The sequence below is a fragment of the Trachurus japonicus genome, chromosome 15 (assembly GCF_045865225.1).
Source record: "Trachurus japonicus isolate A0001 chromosome 15, Traja_1.0".
Taxonomy (NCBI): Eukaryota; Metazoa; Chordata; class Actinopteri; order Carangiformes; family Carangidae; genus Trachurus; species Trachurus japonicus.
The window spans coordinates 22,695,129-22,716,321 of record NC_140921.1 but is presented as its reverse complement, the minus strand read 5'-3'; the positions used below and the strand labels follow the sequence as shown (position 1 = coordinate 22,716,321).

At 42.8% G+C, this 21,193-nt stretch overlaps 1 protein-coding gene across 1 annotated transcript in view; it reads left to right on the top strand.

Moving 5' to 3' along the window:
• adgra1b (adhesion G protein-coupled receptor A1b) overlaps positions 1–19,925 on the top strand; it is a 168,714-nt gene extending 148,789 nt beyond the window's left edge. Inside the window, exons 17-19 of the mRNA XM_085800555.1 lie at positions 6,935–7,080; positions 15,933–16,028; positions 16,378–19,925. Coding sequence (XP_085656681.1) covers positions 6,935–7,080; positions 15,933–16,028; positions 16,378–17,818 — 1,683 coding nt within the window. The 3' untranslated portion in view covers positions 17,819–19,925. The remainder of the gene's footprint in view (positions 1–6,934; positions 7,081–15,932; positions 16,029–16,377) is intronic.
• The last annotated feature ends 1,268 nt before the right edge of the window (positions 19,926–21,193 follow it).

The window sequence follows — 21,193 nt, the reverse complement described above, 5'->3', positions numbered from 1 at the left end:
TGACTGACACAAAACGGCTGCGCTTTGTCATAAAACGCAGCTTCTACTGTTTAACATCAGATTAATAACTTTACCAGATGTAGAAACAATTTGTGTCCTCAGGCTCCTGACAGACACCCTGAGGATGAATTTCCCTTTTTGAATGTCCCTCATCATTGTAACCTGCTCCATATCTATCCACAATATGCAGGTTTTATCATTTATTGATAGCATTTTCTAATGAGGCACTTTGTTGAAGGTTAATAAGTTGTAGCTGGAGCCCGAGTAGTAAATTGACTGTCCTGTATTAACAGATGATTATTGGATCACAATGTCAGCTGAGATGAAAGTGAATGTGAGGGCATTATATAGTTCAGTGAGAAATGCGTGTGGCTTTGTGAGTGATGTGGAGCTGTGGAGAGATATGGAAATGCAGAGGCTGACCCTCGGCCTCCAGACCTCTCTCACCCACGTTATCAGACCGACAGTAGGGGGCCAAGGCACAAGTGGATAAAATGAACCTCAGCCGTGTTCTTTCAAATGTAAACAAAGTTTCTGACAACTAACATCAAGCGTGCACCTCTGACCCACGATAATGCTCCGCTAATACTGCAACCCACAAGCTAACAGCCAGAGTGGTTTTAAATGATGTTCATACTGATTGATTGGATGAACTGTAGGCTACAAGCATACACTCTAGATTGCAGGATGAGTCATCAGTATTATAATACAGTAGGCTACAACACAATGTGATATATAATATCTGATAAAATATAATGATGTTCTGTAAGATGTTCACTTTAAGGAATTTTAATATAACAGAATAAAAACAGTTGAATGAACATTTACCACTGGGACAAATATCCAGACTTGTTCTGTTTGTTTGCATTACTGTGGCTTTAATGTTTAAAAGACCAGTGCAAAGAAATCATTAACAATAACTATTGGATTAACATTATGCCATCACTGGTCCTAAATGCATCATTGCATTGCATTTTCTCTACAGGGTCATGTCCATACCCTGTAAAATTATTTGATCATTTACAAATATAGTTGATTTTAATTACATTGAATCGTACTTGCTTATTAGAACAAGATAATTTCATTTAATTTAACTTGAACAAGTTGTAAATTTGTGATTAGAGTCTTCCACTAATAATCCATCAAATCCAGTTGTTCATCAAAAATGGATGATGATGTATTAGTGAACTGTTCATCAAAGTTTTACTGGATTCAAGATTCACCTAAAGTACTTTTTTTTTTTTTGCTTACAACTGATTTATACAGAATTAATAGACTGCAATTTATTAATCTAATTTATTCATCAATTAGCAATTAATGCGTTTGTGAATTACAGATTATAATCACTTGGTAAAGTACACCAATTGTTAAAACTGTGGCACCCAAAAACTTACACTGATACACACCCTCACACCACCAGTGTCCATGCAGGTGATGTTGACAAAGCCACGCCACCTTATTTTTCCCTGCTCTTGCTCTTTAACTCATTAAGCATTCATTCATTTCTCTAATTTTATCCCAGGGCCTTTGGATATTTTTTGCTGCTCCTCCTTTAGCCAATCACCGCTAACAGGATAACTCCCTGCAGATTTGGGCAGGAGCCCAGATTGTCTGCTGTTCCACTGGGATGGCGGCAGGCCCCACCAGACACAATTTAGGATAATTACAGGACTGCTTGAGGAGTTGTGTGATCGCAGGACACACACAGACGCACACACACATACACATTCAAATACACACCCAGATACACGCTGTGCCTGCTGAGTTCTCAGCCCCCCCCCCTCCCCAATCAGCCTACCTTCCCTCTGTACACACACATATGCAGCCCCCTTCTCCCCTCCCAGGGGGACACATAAGTACACGCTCTCCCTTCGACAGAAGGAACTTCAAGGAGCTCAGAAACCAGCTTTGGCAGCTCTCGCAGCACTTCAAGCATGCACTCCTCACCCAGCCCCCCCCCCCCCTCCCTCCCCCTCCTCCCTCACCATCTCCACCTGCATCCTATATGCTCGATCTCTATGTCACTTTTCAGCCTTGCACCGCCTCCCCGCCCACTGAGGCACTGTCACCCATGTCTCCACGACCTCAAAGTCAAAGTCGTCTCTAATCTCTATTCCTATCTCTTCTCCCAACGAAGCCCACTTTGTCATTGATTTGAGCAACACCCCAGCTGTCACATTACATCGTCTGTTTGTCTGTAATAAGCAGCAGAACAACATACAATAGATCCTTGTTTTCCCTTATGTCACCTCATTTTACCCCGGACCATCAAAATTCACATTACACATCTCAGTTCAGTGAGTGTGAGCAGCGTTAAATAAACTTATTAATTTATTTATTTAGCAAAAAATAACAAAACCAAAAAAATACATAGTTAACGATGTGACCTAGATCTGAGGTTACATCTGACTGTCAGCTTAAAGATGCTATACAGAGGATTTCCTCATTAGTGTGTCACTGTGAAATTAGTTGTGATGGCGTAAAAAGAAAAAAAAAGGAAAGGAAATGGGGAAAAAGGCTCTAGACATTACAGTATCTGCAGTCATTTGCTCTGTACTTTCATTGGGTCCAATTTGAGTGTTCCTGAGCTCATTTACCCACATCTAAGAAGCTTCCGGTAGGCTGGTTACTTATGCATCAAAAACAGTAGGGAGCTGATATAATGAATATGCCCATAGCTTTAGAGTATAGCACCTTGAGCATATGCTAGAGTGTTTGAAACAATTCCTTTGACAGTGTTTTCCTTTCAGAATACGCCGCACCACACTCAAGCTAGAAGGTGCTGTACTAAATAAACTCATAAAATGAGTGAAATAGCAGAGAATGATTGTCGCAACTAAGTCAGTGTAGACACAGATGTCATTTCAACACACAATCAAGTCCAAATGGTATTTATTTTTGAAATACTGTGTGACTTATTGAGTTACTCACAGTTTAAAGATGATATTTGGTTGTGAACCTACAAGGTCAGGGACCGTGCTGTCTACCAGGTTGTTAAATTGTTAGATTTATAGTGAAGGATCACTCTCTCTCACCCACACGTGATAAAAAATTTGTTTTATATTGTTTGTACCTTTTAACACAGCTATCCTCAGTCATACTACATGAAGTGTTTTACTTACTGGTGTGTGCTGCTACGTTTCACTGTCTGCAGTTTCCCTCTGATTAAATAGTCACAGAACATTTCATATTGTTCCATTGTGTGCATCTGATATGTAAAGTTTGGATTCACCGCAGCATAAAATAAAGTTAATTGAGTAACAGACTTCTTAATAGCTCTTAATAACTTCACATTTTCTCTTCCCACCGAAAGTGTAATAATGTTTATTTTATTCTGATATTAAACACTGGCAGCGAGGATTCATCAAAAGAAAATCACATACTAATCCGAAAGTAAAATTAAGTTTCATTCGAGAGACCTGATGCCTCTGTGACAGATAATGTTACATTTCCATCTTTACACTGTGCTTTATTGCCCTTTCTTTGATGGATGTTTAACTCTGTTGTCTTTTTATGAGATAAAGTGTGGATAAAAGTATAAATGTGTTATAGATTAAGATAGATTGTTAGACACACTGCAGAAGAACAGGTGGTGGGAGACTTACTATCAGGCTGCAGATGCTTCCAACAAGCCCCATCAATAAAGTAGGCAACCTGTTTGTAGCCTGACAGGTGAAACCCAAGACCAAACAGAAGTTAATGAAAGTGATGACAGATATTAGCATCAGCATTTTTATCAATACAGACCTTAGTTGGCAAGTAAAAGTTTAGAGGTGACAAAAAAGTGATGAATAGTGATGGAGTATGTGATCCTCCCCAAAGTGGAAGTTAAGCACCTTTGATATTTTCATCTGCTATACTGCATTAGATTATTGCCCTATAAACTATTATGCTTTGTTGCTATATTGGGTAAATAAATCTTTACACTAGCATACGACTATCAAATGAATGTTTTGCTTACAGCAAACACCAACTAACACACATATCCCTTCCCAACGGGGTTCGGTGTGTTCAAGGCACACAAAGTTGCTTTTTAACACCACTAACAGGTAGCCATCTTCACAACTTCTTAAAGGGATATTTCAACATTTTGGAAAATTGGCCCATTGCCATAAATCCCTGTAGTCTTAGTAGGTTCATTACCTTTAATTGTCGGTGCAAGCTATTTTTAGAACGGTGGAGCAGAGCCATGAGCTGCTCAGAGCTACACTACGGAGGCTCATGGGATTTCTTTGTTTCCCTCATCAAACACTGATGCGCGTTCCCGTCGGGGGCAGTTTTTCGGCATTTACCTTGAAAACAACACTGTCTCGTATCATGGCATTATAATTTCATAGCGTGGTGAATGTGCAGGTCACGTTTTGTAGTTGTTGGATTGTGTATTTGATGAGTTTGATGAGGGAAACCAAGAAATTCCATTAGCCTCCGTGTAGCTCTGAGCAGCTCGTGGCTTGGCAGTTCTAAAAATAGCTTGCACTGACAATTAAAGGTAACAAACCTACTGCTATGACTATAGGGATTATGGCAATGGGCCAATTTGCCAAAATGTTGAAATATCCCTTTAAGTCAAGAAGCACTGAACTAAAGCAGGGTCCGTCACTTCTTTTGTGTCCACAGAAACTCGTTGTTGTAGTGTGAGTTTTTGACGACAGCTATCCCAAGTGATGACAGAGTGTGATGTGACAGAAGTTTTCAATGGGGACACATTAGCTGGGTTTACATGGAGCCAAATCCCAATTAGAGTCGGTTTAGATGTCCAAAGTGAGTAAAAATGCTCCATATAAACACCTCAATCAGAATATACAGGCCCAATCCAAAAGGAATTTCATTCAGTTTCAGAGGGGTAGAATATTCCTTTTCCCAAACCGATCAAAAGTAATACTATATCATGTAAACGGTGAAACAGAATGTTGTCTGGTTGCATCCTTTCTGCACATCCTCTGCCTCGACGTACAGTAAATGCGTAGTGACAATGCCTGAAAATTAAAAACCCGACCCGGCCCAGCCCGCAGGTGTCGAAACCCGGACTCAACGTGGCTCGACTCCCGAGCATTCATTCTTGGCCTAAACCCAGGCAAAAAGAAAAATGACCTGAGCCATTTGTAGGCTTTATAATTTCAGCCCAAACTAGTGCATCCAGTCATATTGATTGGGCCAACCTCAGTGGCCAAATGCAATGACCTCATGTAAACACCAGATCAGAATAGATTGTATCACATGTGAACAGCTGACATGAAATCTTTATTTGGAATGATTTGAATCAGAATCACAAAAAAGTTTGCATGTAAACCTGGCTGAAGTGATGCATTTAATCGGATTCTATATTAAGACAGGTACATCAGGTGAAAGCACACAGCAGAAACAACCAGTAAAACATTAACATAATGACTGTGTAAAGCTGACTGCCCTAATCATTACCTAAGCTATAATTAATATTATCTAACCCATTTTAACCCCAGCTTCTCCCCAGGTGTGTAATTTAACTCCTTTAGCCGCATTCACAAAGCAATATTCCTGTCTGTGTGTTGATTGGTCCCAGTCGTAAGTGAACAGACATGAACATCACAACTACCTTGCCAAAGACAAACACACAAGATAGGAAGCCTTTTTGACGAATGTGCTGCACAAGCAATTTTCATAGAAGTGGCGAGGTGCCATCTTTGACTCCGGTAACCAGCTCCCATAAGACATCCATGAGTGCACCCAGGAAATAAGCAGCTGTTGTCCTGTTTACACTGAACAGGTGACACTACACAAATCAACACCAGTTGATTATATATGAAAATTCCTCTTATCAACACTCTCATACAGGACTTTTTTTTTTTTAAACCTGGGTTACTGATGTATTAGTGCTGTACATGCTTGATGACTGATGAGCAGACCCCAACCGTGTGATCTGTAATTTAGAAAAACTGCCAGATGGACGACATGGCTGTTCCGTCTTATTTATGTCGGACATTAATCAGCCAGTTATGATCAATGTGTGCACTCCCCTCCTCCCCCATCTGCACCATACTCTCAATTTGAGAACCCCCCCCTCTTATTTCCATATTACAAACACACGTCCTCACTATCTGTTCTTGGCACTAATGAAGCTCAGTAGTGTGCAGACTCCGCAGCAGTGATTGACTTACCACCCGCTCTCTGCTCTCTATAAGCAGCACAAGGACACTTCCAATTAGCATCTGGACTCTGGTACACTCGCTTCGGTCCCTGGGCCTCTCAGGCTGCAGAGGAAGCATTTGATTGGATATCTCGGGTTTCTAGTACATCATGAACAGATTGAGTAGGTGGAGAAAAGACGCATTTTAATTTTCTCCCTCCATTTCTCTTTTTCTGTCTTCTTTTTTTCTCCCTGCAACTCTCATCTCTCCATCTTCTCCATCTGTCCGTCTATGAGCTGGCAAAGCCTTTAAACAAAGTTCAGTTCCCCTATTCAAACATAATTCATGAATATTAAAACAAGGAGGAACGGCGATGTATACAGTGCATTTTGGAAAAACAATCACGCACTGATAGTTGTCAACGTGCCTATCATTTATATTCAGATTTGTTATTCACAGAGCGCTCATCATGTCCTCTACCTCAGCTGATAAGAGCTGCTCTGTATCCAGCGGTACAACCTCACCATAATGCTCTTATCCCCGACAACCTTGATGATTCAGTGGCACTTTTTGAACCTTACTTTCCATTCTGGTACCATTGTCTCTTAGTGAAGGATGAGACAAAGCAGTCAGGTCTTGAAGGAAACTGTCTGCGGAGACACCCTTGGAGTGACATTGATCATGTTTTCGAGAGCTCTTCTGGCAGCTCTGACTGAACATATCGTCTCTGAATTACAGGGATATCATTAAGTTTGACTTCTGACTGTATGTTAAGTTCATAAAAGTCAAATAAATAACTTGGCTGACCCTCCTCTGTCAAACCATCTCAGGTCGGGGTCGTGCTGCACTACTCATCTCTGTCCACCATGTTGTGGCTCGGGGTGACAGCGAGGAACATTTATAAGCAGGTGACCAAGAAGCCTCCGCAGAGCCAGGATGGTGACCCGCCTCCATCTCCTAAACAGCCCCTGTTGAGGTAAGAACAAATGTCCCTGCAATCCTCCTCGACCCTGACTGCATGTAGACGGAAAAGTACATCAAAAGCTGTGGGTGTGTATTTTTTGCCTTTGTGTGTGTGTATTTGAGACTAGTATTTCTGATCTTTCCTGCACTGTCATCGCTGCTTGCTGTGTGTGTGTCTTCAGAGGCCAAGGGCTGGTTCACTGCACAATTATTTGCTTTTTTTTTAAAATTTCCTTCGTTTTTGTCAGCATGTGACCTGGCTGACACTGTGAGATGTATGATGTACAAGTCTTTCACAATCGCAGCTATTCCTTTTATTTATCGGCAGTGATGGAAAAAAACATGCTCATGAATAAAAGTTTTACATAAATCAAAAGACTGATACAACAATTTAAAAATACATTGAAGTTAGAGAAGTAAAACTTTACTTTAGAACAGAAGTATTACCATAAGTAAAAATGCCCGTGTGACTAATGTCATTGTATATTATATCATTATTCAATTGCTGATGCATCATTGTGTAAACAGCCTTTCGCTGTTGTAGCTGTTCATAACCGGTTCATCTACACTTTGGTTGTACCATCCAATAGTTCCCAATCTATATGGCGCCCCCTCCGAAGATAAACTGGTAGTGTTGTGAGATGATAAATTGGGTAGTAAGAAAAAACAAAGTGGTGATATAAAAAAAACCTGTGTTCATTTCTCTGGACTATGGATTCAATCTTTACTTTTTGTGAAATATTGGAAAGTTTAACTTCCAAATAATATTTAAATGGAGCCATCTGAGAAATGTAAAGAGGAAATAATTCACAGCACATAAACACAAACCAAAAGGATTGAACAACCTCTTGTTTCAGAAGAGTTGTGTAAGAATTACAATATTTGTATTGCAGTTGAGTAAATGTACTTGCTTTCTTTACACCAATGATTTGAAGTTAAATAGTAATTTTTAATGAAGGTGTATCACCTTCCTCTGCTCTAATGACAATCTCAGCGCTAGTCGGTTACTTTGTCCTTGCAGAGGGGTGTTTGTGTTTGAGCGTATGCATAATTGCGTCTCTGTTGATTTATACCAGCTTATGTGTTTTTTTCAGGTGTTTGCTGGCTCATGTTTCCTTTAGAGGGCAACAATAGCTTCACACAGATGAGTTATTGCATCGTTTATCTGCAGAGACATCCACCGCTAGTTTGCATTCTTTCAAGCCCCTGGCTTTGTTCACTGTGTAGTGACACGGCTGTCAGGTCTTCCTATTTATACCATTTGGCTCTCCTTGTGGATTTTGCTCACATTTGCTCATGTTAAGAAATTGCATTTTTAATCTGAGTCACTGTCCGCCACAAGGGAAGACGTTTAGGTTTTGAAGGGTAATGATTCACTTAATGTGAAAATTAGGCTGATAAATGCCAGAGATTAGTGGAGTCGAGTGGATTCCTTTTAATAAGTCAAATTTCTGAACTGAGCTCTGTTTAAATCAGAGTCTCCTGTTAGAGGTGACAGACATTCGAGGTGCAAACTGCTGCTTAGCAACAATAACTCTGACAGAGGGAGGCGTATCACACTGACAGGCATTTGTCTGGGGTCTTTATGTAACATTTCTGATCAGTTCATCACTAACAGTGAGTTATACGGTTGAATGGAAGATTTCTACTAATTTGAATTTAGCAGAAATAGGGATTTGATCCAAAATATGTCCACAGATTATATTGAGGAGGGAAATACTCATCCAAACAGGATTTACACATGGGTGTAACAGTCTTTGTCAACTGTATTGCCACGCTAACCACTAAGCGAACAGCTACAACCAACCGACACCTGATAGTTCTTGCTAGTTGATAGTTATTTGACATGATGTGTGATGTACTTAGTCATTGTGTACCTTCAGTAGCATTGACACTGAAGCTGAGCAATATACTGCTGTGGACAGGAATTAGCCACTTCAAAAGCTAAAGAATGCAGTGCTATAGTTTGACTCTTTTCTCTGTCAAACAGCCATTTCCTTTGGAGTGACATTTTTCTGCTCTTGAGCTGAAATGATGTGCAAAGTACATTGTGTTTGCTTGTAGGTAGTAACCATTAGTATTAATTAAGTGATATTAGCATTTCTGTGTGGATTTTTTTTTGGATGGGATGTTTTTCCAGATGGTCTAAATTCCTAGCCCCCCTTTTCCACCCACCTGCCTTACCTTACTTTATCTGAATTAGTTTGCAAATAATTTAAACCTTTAATGTACCTTTGCCATCCACTATAAAATCAGTTGAAAGGACAGTTGAAACCTGACGATAGTGATGAAGACAGAGATTTGGAGCTCATCTAAAATTAATGTGTCGTACACCAGACAAGAAGAGTTCACCAGTCCAGTTAATGTGTGTTTCTTCTTTTTTTTTTAACCCTTTTTATTTAAGAAACAAATTTAAACAATTATAAAACCTCCGATTTTGCAGTTTTCCCACACGTATATATCTACACCGCGTTGCCTGGAGAAGCTGCAGTCTGTAGTAAATGTTTTAGCTCAGTTATTCTGTTTGAGACTTCCTCCAGCCCTGTAAGGTAAGAAGGCAGGAATGTCAGGAGGAGGGGGAGGAGGAAGGATGAAGAAGAAGCGAATAACTTAAAACAACCTGTTACTATGGCATCACCCCAAAACGCTGTAACTAATTAGCTCAGGTCCCCAGGAGAATGCTGAGCCAGGAGCTTTATCACAAATCGAAATGTATTTAACCTTTTGACCCATTTCATTCCTATTTGCTTAGACACACACATCAGAATGGAATTTCTGCTTTTTTTCCCTACTATTTCTCAATTTCATTCCCTCTGTGCTTACTCCAGACATTTGGCATGTGTAAGAGGATCAGCTTTTGGACACGTGCGGTGCTCTTCCTCTGCAGTGAGAAGGTGCTGTGTGAGCTCTTCTTGCACATCGCAACTGTGCTGCAGAGCTGAACTTCAGAAGCTTCCAGGAGAAATCCCGTTATGGGAAGGTTTTAGAGCAGAGATACGGAGGGTGAACAGAGGGTGCTCCGTGACAAATGCTTGTTTGTCATCTTGTATTCACTGCCATTTTCTTAAAGCTGTTGGAAGATATCAAGCGCTGCTCCAGTCGCTTGAATTTTCATGAACTTTCTGAAGAATTTTTTTTTTTTTTTGGAAGGAGACACAGCGAATGACCCCACACATGAAAATTATTTAAACATGAGGAGCTGCACTTGATATGAACCCTGCTGGAGTATCTTACAGAAGGGTGGGGGGGTTCAGAGGATTCAGAGGAATGTGACACATGTAGCACTCCCAGGATATTTATAACCAATATACCTGAAATGAATATCTATAAAGAATCTAAAAACTCAGCTGCATCGTATATCTGACATTATTAAAGGTGCTCAGTAATATCCACAGAGAGCCACTGAGGATAAGGTCCCCGTCAGATAAGAATCCCCTCAACCTATAAGCAGCACTCTCCTGGCAAAGCAAATCCTCTGACACCTGCATGATTTGGGGAGAGTGTGTGTGTGTTTGGGGGGGGGGGGGGGTTATATGGAACATTCTTGAGACTCTCCCATCATGCACTGCTTGTGAATGAGATAATTTGTCTTGGGGCACGTGGAGGGATCGTGTGGCGCAGCAGTCAAGTTGATCCACAGTGATTGACTGTAATGCTCCCCGTCAGACAGGCTCATGCAATGAGACTTAGCAGCTGGAGACAAATCAATTTCTCCTCTGAGCACCCCCACCCCCTCCCAACAACCAACCTATTCCTCCTCATCCACCTCTTCTCCGGTCTCTCCGCTCCTGACGGTGTCTGATGGCGTATCCAGCGGACCATCACACTGACCTTTGTCAGAAATCTGCTTCACTGTGTTGGACCACACACATTAAACGCCTCTGTTCATGCTATTAACTGGCAGTTATCTATAGTGTGATGGTGGGAGGGGGGGGGGGGGGGACTCATTCCTCTAAAGTAACACTTCACCTCCAGACAACAATTTCCGTCTGCTTGGAAAACTCCAGATATGAACTATAAACAGGTGAGGTGAGAAAACAGAATGAAATTATCCTGCCAGTATACCGTTGTCTGCATTTAGATACTTAATTTGAGTTGGATTTTAAGTATGTAGTAGTAGTACGAGTGGCTGACCGTGCATGAACTATGAGATAAAGTGTCTATCAAAAATGAAGCGGCAGAACATCTATGAAGACTCATTAAAGGCCTGTCATCACTGAACAACAGGGGGTAAAAATAATATTCTAGACTGGAACAGGAAATATTTAAACATTTTTTGAAATACATTTGGCCCCTTTCTTGGCGTGTCACATGACTGACAGTGACTAACACCACTCTCAGTCGTGTCAGTCACTGAGCTAAGCCAGTAAGTGGCTAAGTTTAGCCCTGTGGATGTAAACGGGGGGGAAAAGCTACTTCTAAATCAGTACACTCACATGTAGTACTACTCTGTGTTAACAGGGATGTCAAACACTGCAGTCGTGGGGTGTCGTTTAGCTCAGTTGGTAGAGCAGCCGCCTCATGTACAGAGGCTACAGTCCTCGTGGCAGCTAGCCCCGTATCATATCCCAACTCGGACGGCCCTTTGCTACATGTCATTCCCCCTCTCTCTGCCGCCCCATTTCCTGTCTCTCTACTACTACACTATCGATTAAACTTGGGATAGTTCAACATTTTGGCAAATTGGCCCATTGCCATAATCCTTATAGTCATAGCAGTAGGTTTGTTACCTTTAATTGTCGGTGCAAGCTATTTTTAGAACGGCAGCGCAGAGCCGTGAGCTGCTCAGAGCTACGCTACAGAGGCTCATGGAATTTCTTGGTTTCCCTCATCAAACTCAGCAAATACACAATCCAACAACTCCAAAACGTTCTCGTGGACAAGTTGTGACCTGCACATTCACCTCGCTATGAGATAATAACGGAACGTTACGAGACAAAGTTGTTTTCGAGGTAAACTCATGCAAAACCGCTGATGCTTTCAGGGGCAGTTTTTCAGCAAGCAGTCTCTGCATTTACCTCAAAAACAACTCTACCTGCGACCACAGAACAATTTTAAAATTAGTCCGGAGCCCATAAATGAACATTGAAAAAACGATATATTCTTGAACAAAAACTTCCAAACACTGCATGTATGGACGGTATGAAATGAACTGATCGTGGGTGACCTAATATCTGAGGTAAATATTGATTATGACTGGAAATGCCCTTTAAATGGCCAATATCATGTCCGATTATGATCGAAAGTGTCCATTGTTTTAAAGCAGAAGTAAGCGATCCGGTCGTTTTGGCTAACTTCTTGTCAGCCGATGGAGTTAGCAGTCCCCGCCCTCGTCCCTACGTCACCACATTCACGCGCATCCCTTGGCTGCACACACAGAGAGGACCGCCCCTTTATGCCGTTCTCTCTCCTGACTGACAGACCCGTGTTTCAGACCAAACACTCTATGTAAGTGATTGCCGTCGGAAGATATAACTATTTAAGACTTATATTAACACAGACACATAACACAAACATTCCGCTTACTTCTGCTTTAAAGTTAATTTTCTACCATTGTAAAAAAATATATGTTGCTGGTACATGTAACATGTGACCACAATGTGAATAAACATGTGCAGTTTTGTGCACTTAAAATAGCATCTGTGAGTATGTGCAAAATGAGACCCCCTCACTTGGCTCTGTCCACAGGGTCAAATATCTGCTAATGTCTATATTTTTTAAAATATGTTTATTTGATCAAATTAGTTCCTTAGTTTTAGGTGTTAGTGTGTGAATTCACTTACCTTCAGAAAGCTGATTTAACTTGTTAACAGTCTTTATGATGCTAGCTTCATCTGGCTCTGCTGCTGGCTATCTGCTATATATAATAGCAGTGATATCAATATTCTCTGGACCCAAAATTTATTTCCCGAAATGTTAAACGAGCTGCTTTAAAAAGCTCCATCTGTTCATTAAAGGGCACTCATGCATGCAGATTTCAGTCCAAGGCTCGTTACATACATTGCTGTTGCATAGTCTGCTTTTACCCATCAGCCTTTGCCCTTTGCTGGAGCTTTATGACCACCACTTGTCTCCCTAGCTGTGCTATGTATATCCTGGAGCAGGTCCAGAGAGAGGACAGCACATAGTCACCAAACAGAGGACAGTGCATCAGCAGAGGCACAAGGTTGGGGGGAGTCACTGTAGCTTCTGGCTAAAAGGCACTTCAGGGTCTATTTATATCAGATAATTACTGTTCCTAAACTCTCTGAAAAGCATGACTCTGCATACACAGCCATTTTGTCAGAGTTTGAAGGCCTTTTTTAATAGAATGGCCAGCAAATAAATAAAAAAAAAATGTGTGAAAATGTGTGTGGCGAGAATTTGAATGTGAAGAGCAGCGTTCTGTACAGACCCAGGATACCAGTAGACTGTCATTTGATCACACATGCGATACATTTTCTGTGTGTGTGCTACACATGTACACACAGGCCTGTATAGGAAACACAAGGAGGCTTTCCTGGAGGAGATATAGGGGAATGAGGGTTATAAAGCACAGGGCGCTTTAACATCCACTAGTTCTTCTCATTTATGCTTATCTGGCTGACGGGTGTGTAAATGGCTTTCTGTTGGAGGAGGGTCCCCTGAGGGAACTGTTCCACTCATAGACAGTGACAGGCCAGTAATACCGCTGCCTAACCCCCCCCCACCCCCCAACCACCCAACCACCTCTCACCAACCGGCCCTGACAAACATCTTGATTGTAATTGAATTTTTGGGACGGCTGCTGTGTGACGGATGACAGATTGGTAGAGAGAGAGAGAGAGAACGAGAGAGAGAGACGGAGACAGAGGGAGGAGACTGAGGATGAAGATGGAGGAAGATGGAGTGGCAGAAAGGTTAGAGCAGTGACAGAGGTTTAGATTGAACAGAAAGGACGAGGAAATAGCATAGTGTTTTATAGGAAAGTGGATGACAGTGCAGAGAGAGAGGACGAGGGCGCTGCAGAGAGGGAGCAGCTTTGTTTGTGCACTGAATTCTTAAAGCCGGTGGTATATATTTGCTGTGACGCAACTGTCGCCGTTCACATACCTACCAGTTTACCAGCAAACATCAGAATATTCTCTGGAAGGGAAACAATGTAAACAGCAGAGTTCTGGCGTCAACACTACAGCATCCCCCCGGGGGTAAGGAGGGACTGTAGTGGTGTTAAGCTCAGTTTCTTTCTTCCACTATTACTGCTGTTCTTTCATGTAGTTTCTTTATTTGATTAGATAATCTCACCGTCACCAAGATCCCTTTTGCAAGTAAGACTTTTTAATTGCATCTTGTGGGTGCACGGTGGTAATTTCCGCGCCAGCACACGGCCGTGATGCTCACACAAAGGCGAGATACAAGCATATGTGCGTCAGTGCCTTGATGCTGTGCTCAGACTGCAGCGCTGTGTGAAAAAGTTGGGCCACAGCAGGGGTGACTGTCGCAAAGGGCTCTGGCCAAAACAGCTCAGTCAGAACAGCAACATGCTGCAACTTAAGTGCAACTGCACCATTGCTCTGCACTGTGAATGTCATATTTCTGTTTTCTGCCAACCACTCCTCATGGTACATTAATAACAGTTGTGCAGTGTTATGGTGACTGATAAGACTTAAAGGTCCAGTGTGTAATATTTGTCAAGGTTTATTGGCAAAATCTGAATATACTACCAATTTGTATAGGTGTATAATCGCTATAAAATAAAATCAGTTTGGTTTTCAGAGCCTTGTAATTCTTCTTTTATGTACATATAGGAAGGGTCTTGCTTAGAGAGTGTCGCCATCCTGTGCTGCCATGTTTGTGTGGAATGGAAAATCCAGCCAACCAGAGAGCACGTTTCAAGAGTTTCACGTTCACAAATAAACAATATAATTATTTAATAGATAAATAATATAATGATACATGTCACTGTTTTCCCTTAATTTTACACACTGGACCTTTAAAACTTCTGTATTCTGCAGTATTTACTAAAACTGATATTCCAGCATTGTATTATTATCTCTCAGGTGCCTGAAAAAACACAACCCACCAACGTACACTATTGTTGTGTATGAATGCAGCTTAACCCATCAGAATGTTTCCTGTGGGAACAGCAGATTGTGATCACTGCTCCCAGCCAGTTAAAATGTTGATTGTTTCTTGGTTTGTCTTTTAAGAGAGCTGCAGTGGCATGAGGAAAATAAATCAAACTAACTTGAGGATGCAACTTCAAAGGTACAAAGTGTTACCGTGCGCGTACAAAGCTGAACAGTTAAATTTCTACCCACTTCTAATCCAGGTTTCTTTCTACGTCTCTCATGCTGTCATGAGCAGCAGATGCTTTAAATTGCAGCAATGAGTCCTGACAAGCACTTTCATCGACAGGAAACAGATTTGTTTTCCCGGTGAAACTTTAGTCGTTAATTTGGAGCAAAGAAAACAAACTATTGGTGTGATCGCACCCACAGAGCGTGATCACAAACAAACACACCCCAAAAAAAAAGCGCACACATACTGTAGGCGTTGAGGTATTTTGGGATGGTCATGTTTGAGGAAAAGTGGGAGAAAGGATATCTGACAAATGTGTCCACACGTCTGCTCCTCAGCGTCATGGTTCGTTCTTTAAGTTGAGAGAAAGCAGAGTTGTTTGGTGCGAGAGCTTCACTCACCGCACAAGACTGTAATCGTATCTGTCACTTTGTCTGTTTGGATCTTGCTGCTATTATCTCTGTCTTGCGTCTAATGCTGTTTCTCAGTCATATTTTGACAGTGTGCTGTTGTAATCCAGAGATACAGGATTTGTGAATGTTTTTTTCACAGTCTTAACACTTTGGTCTCGTCTCTTCCTCTGTTTGTCTCTCTGTCCCCTCACAGATTTTATTTGGTCAGCGGTGGAGTGCCCCTCATCATCTGTGGGGTCACAGCAGCCGTTAACATAGACAACTATGGCAGCGGGGAGCAAGCACCATAGTAAGTCCTAGATTTACTTCAGTTCTCAAGGTTAAATTACGCCCACTGTTGATTTTATACACCTCAACAAAGCGCTTTCCTCATTAGTTGTTATTAATTATTTCCAAAAATAAACCTTTTTTTAAGAACAAAGGTGGGTATGTGTTTTTATAGACTCGATGTTTTGACACACACATCCACTGTAAGGCTTTTGTTCCCCTTTGGTGCGTGTTTGAATTAGTTTTTCTCTGAAGTCAAAACAGCAACAACCTACAGTAGATGTTGTGTGTTTATATTGAGGCTGTTTGCATTGTAGATACATGTTAGAATCCAAGTATTAAAAGGTGCCGTGTGTTGCTGTGTGTTGCAGCTGCTGGATGGCCTGGGAGCCCAGCCTGGGGGCCTTCTTCGGCCCCGTGGCCTTCATCGCCCTGGTGACCTGCATCTACTTCCTCTGCACCTTCATCCAGCTGCGGCGACACCCCGAGAAGAAGTACGAGCTCAAGCAGCTGACGGAGGAGCAGCAGAGGCTGGCTGCGGTCGACGTGCCCACTCACTGTCACCAGGGAGCCGAGCCCGGAGCCCTGGCAGCCCAGCCCGGTGGGAGCCACTGCCCCGCCGGCTGCCCCGGAGTCCCCATCAACCCCGCGCTGCTGGCCAACGAGCATTCCTTCAAGGCTCAGCTCCGAACGGCGGCCTTCACCCTGTTCCTGTTCCTGGCCACCTGGACCTTCGGCGCTCTGGCCGTGTCGCAGGGCCACTTCCTGGATATGATCTTCAGCTGCCTCTACGGTGCCTTCTCCGTCACCCTCGGCCTCTTCATCCTCATCCATCACTGTGCCAAGCGCGACGACGTCTGGCACTGCTGGTGCTCTTGCTGTCCCGGCCGGCGAGCCAACGCCTGCTCCGGCGCCCACGGGCCGGCTCAGGCGCGGCCCAAGGTCAACGTGAACGGAGATACCCCCGGACACGGCCACGGCCACGGCCACTGCCACCACGACTCGCCGTGTCAGGGGAAAACGCCGATAAGCTGCGGTCACGGCGGCTTGAGTCACTGTAAACACGCCGCCCTGCCGTCGTCGCAGAACCACGTGACGTGCCTGGCGCCGGTGACGCCGTGCTGCGCCGCCCTGCACAGCCAGCAGCTGATGGAGGAGGAGCCGGCGGCGACTCACGTGCTGCTCCACGCCGACCCCGAGGGCTACAGGCCGGGCATCCAGCTGCACCCCTGCCTAAAGAGCAGCACCAGGACTAAAAGCCGTCACCTCAGCCGCCGGTCGGCCTCCGGCACGTGCGGAGCGGCGAGCGAGAGGGAGTACGCCTATCACATCCCCTCCAGCGTGGACGGAGGCAGCGTGCACAGCTCACACACTGACAGCCCCCACAGCACACACGAGCGTCATGCCCACATCTGTCCACACCTGGCCCACGAAGGCCACCACGACGGGCATCACACGTGCCACGCCGCCGCCGCCGCCGCCGCAGCCACCGCGCACGAGGCCCTGGCGTGCCATAACCCCTGCCACAGGCACATCTGCTGTGCCAAGGCAGACCTCCTCCCATCCCTGTGCCCGGCGGAGGCGGGCGACACGGGCATCTTCTTGTGTGGCTGCGGCAAGGTGGCCGAGGAGGAACCCATGGCGACACATCACCACCTGGAGATGCACGCAGCGCGCAGACAATCCTACCCCCAGAACCCGCCCAATCAGAACGGGATTCTAAAAGGGGGCCTGCACGAAGGACTCCTGTACACCTCGGACAGCACAGGGAATATACGCACTGGACCCTGGAAGAACGAAACTACTGTGTAGTGTGGGGAAAAAGAAAAAAAAAAACATGGGAGAAAAGCAGCACCCCTGCCTCATCCCCCCAAAATAAACCCTTGCCTCCCTTTCTAGAATAAAAAAAAAAGAATTGAACAACGTTTTAAACATCACAATCAGCGTGGGATATTTTTCTTTTGATGTCCTCATGTTTTTATGTGTGCTGTTTTACTGTACAGAAATCTGCTCTCATGTAAACGCTCCTGTAGAGCATCCATTCACAGAACAGAATCTCCTCTGTCAAGAAGAATTTGTGGAATATGTGTCACATCATGACCATCAGATGTAATTGAAGGTATCTCCATTGTTCCATATTACTACAGATCTCTCTCTATATATATACAAGAAAATGAATGGTCGTATGTATGAATATGTGTGTTCGTGCTCAAAGGCAACACGCTGCAAGATTTTTTTACACTTTGAATCTGAATCCATTAAATAGTCTACGACGACGGTGAACCTCCAGTACTTTAAAGAACTCTTGGCATCCATGTTTTAGACGACTTAAACCAGCAATTTTAGACTTCATGGGTATTTTTGCCATTCAGTCAAGCAACTGTGAATATCTACTAGAGATTTTCTAAATAATATACAAAGATGCTGTCGCTTGCCAGAGATGTGTGGATGCTAGTTAAGTTGTGAAAATTCAAAACAACAGAAAAAGAGAAGTGAAATTAAGCTTCCTCTTCCAGGTCGATATTGATCGTGCTGTCTGTATGATGTCTTCACTGGTGTGTTTCTCTTTTCTTTTTCTTTTCCCAAGAGAAGTAAATAACGACAGCGCCAACAGCGACAGCGTTTCGTGGCCATTGTGAATAGAGAGTTGCTGTCACTGGAACCAGTGCCATTTTTATTAACACTGTGCCACATAGAGCCACGTCCTCACAGCCAGTTCATTGCCAAAACTAGCGTGCAGGGTTTTTTTTTTTACTCTCTCTTCAGCTCAGCTCGCACACGCTACACGTGACATTGTAAGCATACGGTTCTTTGTAAAATCAAACACTCTGACGTTTTTCTTTTTTTGTTTGTTTTGTTTATTTAGTTTTTCTTAGGAAAAAGAGAGTGTGAATGTGATTATAGAAGAAAACCAAGCTGCTTAAATGTCACTTTGGGGAAACCTCCCCTGTTATTTTCCCTCAGCTAATAAAACATCTCAGCCAAACTCACCCACCATTGGCTAAAGCCACAAAATGACACATGGCAGAAGACAGTGCAAATGCAATCCCTTTATATTTTATCAGTTTTTATTTTTGTCTCATAAGAGCCTCAAAGCATGCATGCCTTGTTGTACGTAGCTATGTGCTATATTTTAACAGTGTAACTGAATGCCCGTCCATGAACATATTATTTGCCTTGACCCGATAAGACTGCTGCAGCTTGCCATATATCATTTTTGACACACTCTTGGATTAAAAGCCTAGTTCCCAACAAATACTGTACTATTTCCCATTACTAATCTCCATTTAACAATACATTAAGCTTAGGTTTATCCTAGGATCCAGTCCAGAAAAATCATAATGCTCCCAGTTCTGCTTTAGTAGATAACTTGTGTCAGCAGAGAGGTTGAAGTATGGATCTCTTTTTTTATTTATTTATTTTTTTGTGGGGAAGGGGGGGCCATGAAGGTCACATTCTCTTTGAAGAATTGCCACTCTGAAGAGAAGGCTCCGTATTGGTGTAGCGGCTCTTGTTTGTTTTCTGAATGATGGTATTGAGTGTGATGCTCCACACAGGACCTGTCATTCATTTCATCTGAAAAAGCCTAACTTAAAAAAGAAAACTGTACACCCAAGCAGTGCATATAACCTCACAGCAAACCCTGCTCTAGCTAAACCACGTCAGCATGCACACCATCTCTTTCTCCATCTTGTGCACTCTCGTCCGTGTATATAGAATTGGTTTCTGATGAATTATTTTATATGAGATTTAAGATATTTAAGAATAAAATAAGTCTATATGTAAAGAAAGTTGTATGGGAAAAAAAACTGACCTCTCAATGTTAATACTCAGTATCTGAGTTTAGAAAATGTCTCGTTTTGTTTTCAAATGCATTTTTTTCTGTTGCAATTTGAGTTGATTTCATAAAGTATGCAGACTCGCCATGTGTTGTGAGACTTATCCTGTCATATCAGAAATAGAAATGCACTACACATAATAACATTTGGCCTGCCGGAATAGAACGTGTCACTTGCAGTATGTTTATTATAGAGATGTTTGTTCAGACAGAAAGATTTGAATTAAAAAAAGTGACTTCTACAGAGAAAAGAGAAATATTAATGTGATATTCCCTTCATTTGGATGGCAGGCGCTGAACAGTGAAAGGAGGCCCTGGTAGACATCAAAGATGATGCATGAACCTCATAGCTTCGCACAGGGCCAGTGGAGTTATTTCCAGGGTCTGGGACAAAATGGGATATTATGGACCCAACTTAGGAGTTATAAAACAGTGGCCCACAATTGATCATACAATACAGGCTCCTAAGAGCCAACCCAGATGCTGGCAGTCAGCCGCCATGACTTTATAGTTATTGGAAAGGGATTTGTAACAGTATCACAACAAAAGATTTGAACGAATCAGCCTCTCCCACAGAAACCCACATTAAACTCAGAGGAGATTGGTCTAGGTTAATTGCTGTACAACATGTGTATTTGCTGGTGGTGTGTCCTAGGAGCAGCCTGAGCTCTTCAGTGTCTGTGAGAGACCACGTGTTTGGTACCATAGGCCCCCGTAGGCCACCCTTTCTGTTGTCATCAGTAGCGGATGTACTGCCCTAAAACGAGCTCGCAGACTTAGTTTGGGCTCAACAGACGGCTGCTGGAATATTCACCTGTGGTACTGTGACAAAACCTAAAGCCAGTTTTCACTTTTTTCTACATTGACACAGATTCCAATAAATGTATTTTTTCACCATGCAACGGATGAGAGCGTCTTTGGCTTGTGTTTGTTTGTCTGCCGTGTGTGCTTGTGTGTAGATGTGTGTGTATGAGCAGAGCAGACATTTAACTTACATGACAATGGATGTGAAGAAAAAAAACCCTTTTTTTTTTTTGCCTTTTCAGTTTAGAATGTACTGTGTTTATTTCTTCTGACAGCCTGATGGAGGTTGAGATGTCTTACGGACACAGGGGAGAAATTCAAATGATAGCAGGCTTGACTGCCACTGTGCGTTTGGTGTGTGCATGTGTTGTGCATTCTCATACCATGTACACATACATGCACAAGGATCCACATGTGCACCGCCCAGGAAATGAGACAGTGTGTCTTCTGTGTGTCACCCACGTTTGACAGGCCATGAAACACCTGAGCACATTTAATATTCAGCTGGATTTTTTATTTTTCTGGTCCAAGGCCACGCATCTCTC